At 50.0% G+C, this 12,425-nt stretch overlaps 1 protein-coding gene across 1 annotated transcript; it reads right to left on the minus strand.

Annotated features, from left to right (window-relative positions):
• Positions 1 to 5: 5 nt before the first annotated feature.
• Gapdhs (glyceraldehyde-3-phosphate dehydrogenase, spermatogenic) lies at positions 6 to 9,478 on the minus strand. The gene is made up of 11 exons (XM_076838564.2): positions 9,412 to 9,478; positions 6,950 to 7,139; positions 5,615 to 5,711; positions 5,345 to 5,451; positions 2,546 to 2,636; positions 2,349 to 2,467; positions 1,864 to 1,945; positions 1,431 to 1,582; positions 1,100 to 1,262; positions 173 to 270; positions 6 to 78 (listed from the first exon to the last, which is right to left on the minus strand). Exons 1-11 carry the CDS (start codon positions 9,476 to 9,478, stop codon positions 6 to 8), a joined length of 1,239 nt encoding a protein of 412 aa, XP_076694679.2.
• Between the last annotated feature and the right edge of the window lie 2,947 nt (positions 9,479 to 12,425).

Consider the following 12,425-nt stretch of genomic DNA (forward strand, 5'->3'; position numbering starts at 1 on the left):
TCCTTTCATTGCTCTCGGCTGAACATGTAGCGGATCAGGTCCACCACCCGATGACTGTAGCCATATTCGTTGTCATACCTGCAGAGGAAAGGAAGAGGCGGTCAAGGGAGTTGCTCTCGACCACCCGTCAGCCTACCCCGCCCCCCCAATACTCCGACCTCTTCCTCCTTACCAGGCAATGAGCTTCACGAAGTTGTCATTGAGGGATATGCCAGCGTTGGCATCGAAGATGGACGAGTGGGAGTCTCCGATGAAATCCGTAGAGACGACCTGTGCGTCAGAATTTCAAAGATAAGGGTGGGTAATAGAGAAGGACCCAGAGCTTAGGCTCTTAGACACATTGCCCATCCATTCATCTAAGAGAGGACCATGAGCTTGTGTCTTGATTACCAAGATCTCGTCGACTTGGGCCCTCAGAACAGTGTCTTAAGTGGAAGGAACTGCAAGCACATAGGCCTGAGCTTATAGTGGTGGAAGGCCACAGAAAGGTTTTCAACAGTGGGGGTGCTTTGATGCCATTAAAACGAGAACCTGGCTTTTGTGTGAGGGTGACGTGCAGGATCTAAACCAGGCACAGCACCAAGTAAGGCCCAACACCAAGGCTGATGCATAGAAAAGGCATGTGGCATGACCTGGCTCTAAAGAAGTGTTGAAAAATGGGAGTAATAGTTGTCCTTGGTTCACTAAACATGTATTGTGTACCGTATTTTGGGCACAGGGATACATCTGGAGCTACAGAAGTGAAACGATAGTTCTTAAATTTCTGTTTTCTTCGAGTGTACATGCTATTGGTGCCAATAGTGACAATGAAATAAAATTTCTGGTGAGGAAAAGAGCCACAGAAAACATCCTGAGAGGGAGCCTTGCAGAGGAGGGGGATTGAAGTAGAGACCTGGAGGAAGTGAGGGCAGACCTGTAGCCGAACGGGGAAAAGTGTTCCAGATCAAAGGAGCAACTAGTGCAAAGATCCTGAGGCAGGGAAGTCTGTTTTCCCAGCCCTGCATTTCCTACCTGGGTACAATGAAAGCAGCTTTTGAGCAAGTGGAAATCAACCCCTCCACAGAGGGTGCCTCTCAAGGTCTCCTCAGCCCCTGCCTACCTGATCCTCCGTGTAGGCAAGGATGCCAGACAAGGGCCCGTTGGCTGCTGCTTTTACGGCTTCCTTGATGGCTGAGTAGGGGGCACCTTTGGCCAGGCGGCAAGTCAGGTCCACAACAGATACGTTTGGGGTTGGCACTCTGAACGCCATTCCTGTTAGCTTCCTGGAGAATCCCACATTGGGGGTGGGAGTCAGAGCCCAAGCACTTCTGCCTCCATTGCCCATTGCCTTGGGGCATGGCCAGTCCCTGTTCTTCCCTCAAGAATTAGGGCTAGTTCAGTCCTCCCATGGTGTGTCCCCACCCCCTGGTTGCAGCATCCTGTCCTCATACCCTTTGAGCTCTGGGATGACTTTGCCCACAGCACTGGCAGCCCCAGTGGAGGCTGGGATGATGTTTTGGTGGGCACCCCGTCCATCTCGCCAGGCCTTCTTTGATGGTCCATCCACTGTCTTTTGGGTGGCCGTGTAGGAGTGGACTGTGGTCTTGGGGAAGAAAGCGCTGAGGTGAGGCCTTCCTACTCCTAAGCTCCCATGCCTCCTTCTCTTAGGATTGGGGTGGGACAACCACCACAGACCACAGGAGAGGCATGTACAGGCCAGAGGACTAACATTGTTAAAAGGCTTCTCCATTGTTGGGCCTCTTTCTGAAACCACTCTCCCTGCTAATTCCGTACATACTGTAAGCAAGGTCTGGGAAGAAGAAGGGGGGTTTCCTTGTCGTCCCTCCCGCCTCAGCTCCAACTCACCCCTCAGCTCCAACTCACCATGAGTCCTTCCAAGATTCCAAATCGTTCATGGATGACCTTGGCAAGTGGGGCCAGGCAGTTGGTGGTGCAGGATGCATTGCTGCAATGACCCAGGTGTGCAAAGGCACTGTAAGCTGACTTGCAGAGCCACCCCTTCATCCTGACTCTATTGGGTTTGCACCCAGGTCTGATTTTGTGAAAAGTCAGGATGGGGACAAGAGGGCTCAGTGGGGGTGCTGATTGAGGTGGCACCACTGGTGCCTGGGGGAAGCTCCCTAAGCATGTTTTCCAGAAGTAGTGCATTTCTAATAGGTAGTTTCAGGGTGACATTAACATTGTGGCTGGTGAGACTTAGGAATAAAGAAGCAGGAGTAGGTTGATGTGAAAGAAACACCAGGGATCAAAGGTGGGAGTGGGGGCAGGGAGTGTGAATCCCTCCTCTTCACAGGCTGGCATGTCCTGCAGGCACTTGTCACACTTCAGAATGTTGCTGCCCCTGTTACCTGACAATGTTCATGGAGCCAGGGGCATAGTTCTTCTCATTCACACCCATGACGAATATTGGTGCATCCGGTGAGGGTGCGGTGATGACGACACGTTGGGCCCCTGATGTGATGTGTGCCTAGGGATTGAGCCCAGGGGTCAGGTGTTTTATATGCAGTGGCCCCCAGCCAGCCCTGGGCACATGTCTCCCACTTACTGAAGCTGCATCTAAGGACAGGTACACGCCTGTGGACTCCACCACGTAGGGGCTCCCGACAGAATTCCAGGGGATTTCTTTGGGTTCCTTGCTGCAGAGGGGTGGAAGGGCTATGAGTCAGTGTCCCCTGTGGGGCCTCGCCTTCAGAGTGTACACAGCTTTCACCATTTGAAAGGCCTCCTGCCTGGTCTGCAGTCACCTGTTGCCCTGTCCCATGCACACCTAGCTACCCCAAACGGACACCATCTTGCTGGCCTTTTCATCACTGTCCCCTTGCAGACCACTTTTCCTTTCTTGCCTGCACCAACCCTGCTGTGCCTAGGTATAGGCTGCTACTTCCCCAACTCAGGCCTGACTTCCTTAGGGGGACTATACCTGGCTTTGCCCCGTGGGCCCAGACCTGCTCAGCATAATGCTGCCTGGACTGTGTACCTTGTGACAGGCCTACTCAGCTGCCTTCTGGTCCCCAACCCTGACCTCCTCACCAGGAGCCCTCATAGCCCCTTTTGTCTTGGCCACCTAGCTCCTGCAATAGGGAGTCTGCTGCCAGAGACTAAGAAGTCCTTGAAGACAGACATCTGCATCCCGAGAGTGGCCCTGGAGCATTGTTGCCGAGACAGCCCTGTGACTAGCAGTGGCAAATGGTTTATAGTAGAATAGTGAAGGAGGATTTCTGTTCCCTGTTATATAAATCTACATACCATGACATTTTGACAAATGTTTGTATCTTAAACATTGGACATCTACCATTACAATATTCTTCTTGGCTGTAGCAAGCAGTGAATGAATCAACTATATGCTAGTCTCATCCTTTACATAAATAACAGGGATATTGGCTTCTATAATTGCATCTAGACCATTCTATAATTTGTCTTCTAGACCATTCCATAGCATAGGGCAGGATCTATTTCCTTTGCTGTTGAGCCTGCTTCTTGCCATGGGCCTTCAGTCAATCAATGTTTTGTTTTAGCCATTCTGCACACACTTACTTGAACGCCTGTCATATGCCTGTGTTCTGAGCTTTTACCTGCATTAAGCTCATTTAACCTTTAGACCGAGGAGTAAGTACTATTGTAATTTTTTTTTTTTTTTTTTTTTTTTTTTTACAGGGGCCAGAGTCAGGTCAGAGAGGAAGGGAGTTAAGTAGAAGAGCCAGTGGAGGGTGCAGGTCAGCACTCCTAGTTTTGCTGCCTGAATGAATGAATAAATAGCCTCTCTTCTTCTCCCTGGGCTATGGCACATGATTATTCTCTCCCTGCTCAGTCATCTGCTGTCTCAGTCCACACTTTTCATTATCTGGCCCAACTCGCTCTTCTCTGATGTCCCACATTTTCTACCTTCCAAGTTGGGGGCACTTAAACAATTTCTTCTATAGCAATTGCTGAACTGGCATGGGACAGAGTCAGCCTTCAAAAGACCCCAGCCGATCACAGGCCCTCCCTCCTGCCCACAGGATTATTGTGAGAATTTCATTCATTCTTTTTTCTTAAAAAATATTTTTTTAAATTGTAGTTGGACACAATATTTTTATTTTTATGTGGTGCTGAGGATCGAACCCAGTGCCTCACGTGCGAGGCAGGTGCTCTACCAATGAGCTACAACCTCTCTATTCATTCTTCAAGGAAGTAACGAGTGACCACATGGGCCAGGACCTGTACCTGCTAGTGCCAAAGCAACAACAGTAAGCACAAACCAATAGGACTCTCCCTGCAAGTAGGTGCAGACTTGTGGGAAAACACCCTTCCAAGTGTTTCACAAATGCCTGTTAACTCCACTGGCGCTCTCAGCTACTGCAGTGGAGGACATGATCATTATCCCCATCAGATACATGAGAGAACTGAGGCTTGGGCAAGTTTGATCCCTTGCCCAAGGTCACCCAACTGGGAAGGGTAGGGAGGGGCAGAATACACGTGCAATCAGCTTGTGCTAAGTGCTGGAGAAGACCAGCAGGGCATTGGAGAGGGGTGTTGAGGAGAACTAGGCTGAAGGCCTAGCAGGAGGGCTGTGAGGGTTGATGGCGCCTGTGTGCGCGTTCACATGTACACATGTAAGAGGCTGAAGCAAGCACAGGATCAGCCGTGGCTCATTATATTAGAAAGTTAAGTAGGTGTAATATTTCCCATTTTATAGATTTTGATTCTTTTGATATTTGAGAATGTTTATATTTGAAGCATACTAAGGTAATGTTACTGCTTTTGCCTTGTAGAATCTATCTTTTAAAGAAGAGTGAAATTTACTATGAGCAGGAACTGTGTAAAGTGGGAACTCAGAAGTTAGCATTGTTTGGGTGTGAGAGGTGCAGGCTCAGGATCCCAAAAGGTGGGTGGCTAGTATGGCCAAGGGGATGAAAAGGCTGCAGGTGGGGTGTGCAGTGTGTGTGAGGCCCATCAGGAGCTGGGACCTAATTCGTGGATGATGAGAAGCTACTGTGAGATTTACCAGGCTCGTTGGATGTTTTACAAAGGCCTCAGGCTCCTGAGTAGAACCCTAGTAGAAGGAAACAGCCATGCTCTTCAGAGAGAGTGGTCTGGGGGTTAAAGTTGAGTTGTAGACAAGGTGAGTTGATAGGCCTGTGGCAAGATGTGCAAATGTGTGTTAAATACAGTTCTGGAGCACAGTGGGGCATCTTAAAGATTAGTGTTTCTGAACCATTTTTGAGGTCAAGGACCTTTCTGAAACCCTTTCTCCAGACTAGTACCAGAAGCATACACACACAATTTGGGGAATTATGAACCCATGTGAGGCTAGAATTCTCTGCCTTACTATGCCGCAGACATGTATCAGACCTGTTGCCCTTACCACTGGAAGACAGCGATCTCCTGGTTGTTCACAAACAGCTTTCCATTCTTGCATTCCACATTCCCCTTGTATCGGCCGTGAGTAGAGTCATACTTAAACATGTACACCTGCAGGAGACAAAATGGACTCTAGTCTTGGAGGGGCAAAGTGAACAGCCCTGGAGTGAACCTGGGTAAAGGTTCCACATTGGAGCAGGGAGCCTTCCATACTGGAACCCCCTCCCCACCCCAGTCCCACCCTTTCTGGCCCTCTCCTGTACCTGCTGCTTACCATGTATTCTGGGTCAATGAATGGGTCGTTCACTGCCACCACCTTAACTCCCTTTTCCACGCAAGCTCGCAACACCAGGCGACCAATGCGGCCAAATCTGTCCAGGAACAGGCGGCGGGGGGGTGGGGGTGGGGGTGGAGAAAAGGGTCATGGGGATGCTGTGGTTTCAGTATTCCCACCAAACTCAAGTTGAAATGTAATTCCACTATCAGGTACTAAGAGGTGGTGGTGGCTTTTGGAGGTGAGACTTTCGGAAGTAACTAAGGTTAGATGAAGTTGTGAAGGTGGGACCCCATGATGGCATTAGTGGCTCTATAAGATGAGGAAGAAAGGTTGAAGCTAGCATGCTTCCTCTGTCTCATCATGTGAGCTCTTCCCTACCAGCAAGAAGGGTTCTTCTCTATGTGACCCCTTGACCTTGGATTTCCCACCCTTAAGAACTGGAAAAAATAAATTTTGTTTTCTTTATAAATTACCCAGTTATAGCAACAGAAAATCAACTAAGGGGAGGGGGCCCACTCAAGGGAACTGGGTGACAGTACCCACTTTAGGGAAGAAAGCAGTCACATCTTTGCAGGCCACAGTCATCTCTTGTGCATGTGAGCTCACCAGCTTTTTACCTGCATATTCTGCATCCTCTCCCTCTCTGTACCCTGCCCTCTAATCTTAGCTGGGTGGATCTCTTAAAAATTCAAGTTAGATTTTGTCTCTTGGCCTGAGAACCTCCACAATTGTCTATCAGTAAAACAAGATCCAGGCCCCCGCTTGGTTTACCTTCTCCCTTCCCCTCCCGCTTGCTGGCTTTAAACCTGCTACACCCTGAGCCTGCCTCTTCCATCCCAGAGCCCTTGCTGTCCCTCTTCTGGGAAAACTTTTCCCCAGCAAGGTACCCAGCTGGCTGCCTTTTTTTAGTTGTAAATGGACACCATAATTTATTTATTTATTTATTTATTTTTAGGTGGTGCCAGGGGTAGAACCCAGTGCCTCATGCATGCTAGATGAGCCCTCTACCACCGAGCCACAACCCCAGCCCCCTGGCTGCTTTTTGTCACCAGGCCTCCCTTTCATGTCACCTTGGGTTCGCAGGCCAGAGACCTTCCCTGACTGCCCTCTCTGTCCTTACACCACTGAGGTCTGTATGTTGATAGAACACAGCAGTGAACTCTCCTGTTTCTTTGATTATTGTCTTCACCCAGAGTGTGGGCTCTCCCAGGCCCTGTCTCCTCTACTCCCTGCTGTTTTTCTGGGCTGGCAGAAAGAGCCGTGGTGGTGAGAAATGGGGAGGTGCCCAGGCCTGTGACTTCTGCAATAGCTCAGGTGCCAGGGTGGACTCACCCATTGATGGCTACTTTCAACTCCTTAGGTGGAGGGTTCTTGGGGGGCGGGGGCGGTGGTGGTGGTGGCGGTGGAGGCGGAGGCGGGGGCGGGGGAGGTGGCTTTCCCTCTTCCTTCACTGTAGGCAGTGGTTTAGGCTCAGGTTCAGGCTCTGGTTCTGGCTCACATGCGGGTGGTGGTGGTCTGGGCACTGTGGGGAAGGGGGACAGTAGCGGGGGAAGGTCATGAGCTTCGCACCTTGTAAAGGAGAATTAACCCTCTTTGCCTCCCAGAGCTGATTGCTGGCTCCTGGCCCCTGGTGGCCACTTATGTAGCCCATGTTTCCTGACCCATTTGACCCACGAAAATGAGCAAGAGGTGTGGTGGTTTTAAAATATTAACGGCAGGGCCCCTTCTCTGGAGATTCTGTATTTTTAGTGGTTGGTTGGAGATATATTTCTGTGAAATGAAAATAAAATAATACTTTCTTTCAGCCATCACTGTGAAGATTAAATGAGGTAATATGTGTAGTGTTGAGGAGACAGCCTAGAAACATTCCACATGTTAGTATTTCAAAGATTGTTTCTTAAACTTGTAATTGATCTAGTCCACTTGTCCCCAAACTGTTCTGATGATAAAACTTACTGGGGGAGGCCTCTTCCTACAAAAATCTTAATTCAGAGGGTCTGTACTGAGGCCCAGGAATCCCATTTTTAACAAGAACTCAAGGTGGATATTACCCTCTTGGAAGTGTAGGAGATAGATTGTATTATACAAACCAAGTGGAAACTCTTATTGGCTCCTACCTCCTCACTCCCACTCCTAGACTGAGCTTAAACACCTGTGCCTGGAGATGAGCATCCACCTGAGCTACAGGTAAGAAGAAGAAGAATTAAGGTACATTCAGGGGACCTGGATGGTAGAGGGTTTCAAGCTGGAAATCAGACCTGGATGCCAGCTCTGGCTCAGTCACACCGCTGTGTGGTCTTGGGCAAGTTAATATTTCCTGGGTGTCACGTCCCACCCTCTGCAGGCTGCTGGGAGAGTTCAGTGAGATCAAGACCAGAGTAGCGCTGACTTTAATAGAGGAGGGCAGGAAGTCAGACTCTGTGAGGATTTGTGAAGGGAGAGAGAGGGGGCCGGAAAGGGGTGGAGGGTGTTCGTGGGAGCTGCTTTGGGCAACTGGAATCAGAAGTACCCCAGGCATTGGTGGGACCGGAGCTGGGGGGCAGTGGGCTTACTTGTCCCCCTGACCTCTCCCTGCTGCCACAGACCTGTGGCCTGAGGCTGCACTCTGGATGTTTCCAGCAACAGTGCAGGTTCATAAGGAACTAGTCAGTGCTTATGGGGAGCAGGGGTCCTCTGCTCACTGAGGATGTTTGCACTCCTGGAGGTTCTTCGGCTGACATCAAAGGGGAGATGTGTCCTGGGTTAAAAGTGGTCATTTGTGCCCAATCAGTAAACTTTCAGAAGAAAACTGCCCCCCTCCTCCCATCCACTCTAGGTGGGGTGTGTGGGCAGAAGAAAAGCTGCCTGGCCCCCTAAGTGGTGAGTTAGGTTCTTCACCCACACCCACTCAACTGAATCCTGTGAAGTATGCCTTATAAGCCCCTGTGGAGGGGGAAGTGAAGCCCCAGGTCACAAAGTCAGCTAGTCCCTGGTGTTAGCCTGCCTGGTGCTGTGTCTCACTGGGGCTCCTGGATCCTGGAGCCCTGGGAAACTTGGCTGCCCCAGCCCATCTACCCGGCCATGTTCTGGCTTCCCTTAGCCTCCACCTGGGGGAAGTGAGGAAGGGGAGGGAATGGGGTTATCTGGCTTGAGTGTGTGTGTGTGTGTGTGTGTGTGTGTGTGAATGCACTCATGTGTGTACACAGCTCTGGCTGGGTGAGGCAGGACTGCCTGGTGGCTGGCAGCAGGAGTCTGGAGTCCCCAGGCTCTGGGTGCAATACCAACATCTCTGCCTCTTGGTTAGAGATTGGGAAATGGTTTGCCCTCTCTTAACCTCTGTTGTCCTTCTGAAATGAGGACGGTGAGCACACTGGTCTGGGTGGAGGTGTGCCTGTAAAGTGATTCCTGCGGCCCCAGAGGGTTGAAATGTCGGTCCTTTGTGCAGGACAAGGAGAACAAATCCACCAGCGCTAGCAACGGCCCCTTTCTGGCTGGTTGATGCAAGGGAGCATCAGTGGACTATCAGAAGCCCACCCGCCCGGTCCTTCCCTCAACTGCCCCTCGTACACCTACCCTCTTTTCATCGCCTTTGTCCCTGTCCCTGCCCTTCCCACCCACTGCTCGTGGCGCAAAGTTCTGCCAACTCAGCGGGCGTAGAACCCTTCCCCTCCGCCGTCACTGCAGGCCGGGGGAAAGCGGCTCCTGGAGGAGGGGGACACGCGGGTGCGTGGCGGCTGCCCCCTCGCCGACCCCAGGAGGATGGGCCTCGAGAGCCCGTAAGGGGCGTACGGGGGTCGCCTCGCAGCTTCTCTCACCCTGGCACGGCTGTCGCAGCAGCTGGACAACGGTGACATTGGTGAGGACGATGTCGCGTTTCGACATGGTGTCCTAGGCCTAGCCGCCCAGGGACCTGCGGTGATGTTACTGAGTTGCGGGGCACCGGGTCTAGAGCTTCTAAGCAAGATGTCACGGTGCCCAGTGACGTCACAGAGGAGGCAGTGCGCAGGCCGCAGGACTTGGGACTACCGCCGCCTCAGCTGCATGGAGTTTCGGGACGACCTCACTGTGCGCCACCATTCCAAGGGCACCCGTGGGATCTGGACTGGAACCCACCTTTTCACACGGGCACTCATAGCTCTTTTCTCCCTTGACCTGGAGGCCCCCTCTCCCCGACCTTTGGAGAGTTCCCTAGCGGTTTCCTTAAGCGTGGAGTTGCCTGGAGAGCCCCACCCGGGTCCTTTCGTGGCTGCTCTAAGGCCTCCCTCAGATGCCAATCTTCTGGCATGCCCCAGGCCCTCTGGGACTCCCCATCTAAAATGCCCTCTTGTCCCAGTGACTATCCATCCCCACCCGACCCGCCTCAGTCTCTGCCCATCTTCCAGGAAGCCCTGCGTGTGACTCCCCATCCCGGCTGGATGCTCTAATACGCAAAGCAAAACTACCGAGGAGCTGGGCGGGTGGAACAGCCTGATCTCCCGGCCACTCAGAGGCTGAGGTGGGAGACTCGCTGGAGCCCAGGAGTCCGGACCAGCCTGGCAGCATACAAAAAAGACCTAAATACTTTAGAGCTGTGCTTTCAATAATTTTATTTCCCTCGTGGCATATGGCTAAATATCATCTTTTTATTCATTTATTTTCATGCCAATTTTCTCTGCTACTAGACTATAAACTCTAGAAGGGCAAGGGCCTTGTCATCTTTGTCACTTCTACAGCCTATTGACAAGAGTGTTGGGCACTTGAAAGGTGTTTGCTCAGCATAATTTAGGCCTACCTTGGTGATATTGTAGGTTCAGTTCCAGACCACTGCAATAAAGCAAATATAGCAATAAAGTGAGTCACAGAGTTTTTGGTTTCCCAGTGTGTATAAAACTTCTGTGGGGGCTGGGGTTGTGGCTCAGCAGTAGAGCACCTGCCTCACCCGTGTGGGTTCCATCCTCAGCATCACATAAAAATAAATAAAAGACATTGTGTCCCTCTACAAATAAAACATAAAAAATTCTGTTACTATTTTCAATTAGTGTGCAAGAGTATGATGTCTGAACAAAACAATGTACATATCCTAATTTTTTGGGGTGCTGGGAATTGAACCCAGGTCCTCACACATGCCAAGCATATGCTGTTAGGATGGATCTACACTCCCAGCCCTGCATATCTTAATTTTAAAATATATTATTAAAAAATGCTGCCGGGCACAGTGGCACACACCTGTAATCCCAACAGTTCCAGAGGCTGAAGCAGGAAGATCGCAAGTTCAAAGCCAGCCTTAGTAACTTAATAAGACCCTGTGTCAAATAAATAAATAAATAAATAAGGCTGAGGATGTGTCTCTGAGGTTAAGTGCTCCTGGGCTCAATTCCTGGTATACAGAAAAAAAAAAATGCTAATTTGTTGGAAAGTAGCATTGTTAGGCTTGCTCCATGCAGAGTTTACCACAAACCTTTGATTTGTAAACATGTAATATCTCCAAAGTACAATAAAGTTAAGAACAAATAAAACAATGTAGGCCTGCACTTGAATGAATAAACAAATATGGCCTTCAGGTTGCTTCTGATTCCCAGTCTTAAAGCAGCCTCTGAATCATATCTTCTCGTAGCATCCAGGCTTTTCCTTGTAGGTTTTCTTGTAGTTCGTCATGGGGTACTGGTTCCATATCTCCCCCATTGGCTCTAAGCTCCCTGTGGGGAATATATTCTGATCTGTTTTGTTCACCACTGTGCCTCAGCACCTAGAACAGTGCCTGGAACAAAGCAGGCTTTCAATGAATGTTTTGGAGAAGAACAGGTAGACAAATGGCTTCTTCCCCAAAGCCCCAGGGGTGGCTCATAGGTAGGTACCTTCACCTGCAGGGCCAGTTGACATGCAGCTGTAATCAAGATTTAAGGGGTGTGAGGGTTTGTGTCAGTTAGGAGTCACCATCCTAGAGAAAGAAGTGGGAGCAAAAAGTCATCGAATGACATAATCTTCTCCTTCCTCAATGTCCACAGGAACTCAGGTTGCCAGAGTGACCTCCATGTGTCAGGAACTGGTGAAGCTCTCTTGCTTGGATGACCTAGGAGAAGTGGAACTCAAAATAAATTGGAGAAAAGATGAGGCAGTTTGAATGAATGAAGGCCAAAATGCAGTTGGTTAATCAAACAAAGAGGGTCAAACTTTTAACATGCACCATCCAGGAGGGGGAACAACCCAGAACAAACAGAACCAGGACTGAAACGGGACTGATTTTTTTTTTTTTTTTTTTTTGGTACAACGTCGTAGTAGTAGATTTGAAAATGTAGATGCAATTGAAATTTTTCTTAGAAAATATAAAGGATCAAAACTGGTGGAAGAGGAGATGGCAAATCCAACTAGGCCAATTACATATATCCTCTCAAAGTCTGATTCAGATCCAGAAAAATTTTTGAGCAGTTCTACCTAAATCTGAGGGAACAAACATTTGTCATTCTGTACTAACTGTTGCAGAGCCTAACTAGCGCTGGGCAGCCCAGTGGCAGCCCCTGTGTGGAGAGGGTCTGGGTAGGGCACTAGCTGTGTGTGGGACGTTCCCTCACAGAGACTAGATGAGGGTGATAATCCACACCTGAGGTTTCCCTGGGATTTGCCTTTGTCTCTGCAGCGTGAAACTAGGAAACAGAAGCTCAGGTTTGTACAGGTGGCTGGGTTAGTCGTCTCTGTTGGCAGAGCCTGGAAAAGGGCAGAAACTTCCGAGTCTCTGGCCTGGGATGCCTGGCTCTGGGTGGAGTCAAGGTCCAGGATCTGGGGTGGAACCCTAGGTCCTCTGAGGGGAGTGGGCCTTGTGCCCTGATTTGAACAAAGCTCGAAAACACGTGTG

Source organism: Callospermophilus lateralis, chromosome 18, assembly GCF_048772815.1.
Source record: "Callospermophilus lateralis isolate mCalLat2 chromosome 18, mCalLat2.hap1, whole genome shotgun sequence".
Classification (NCBI taxonomy): domain Eukaryota; kingdom Metazoa; phylum Chordata; class Mammalia; order Rodentia; family Sciuridae; genus Callospermophilus; species Callospermophilus lateralis.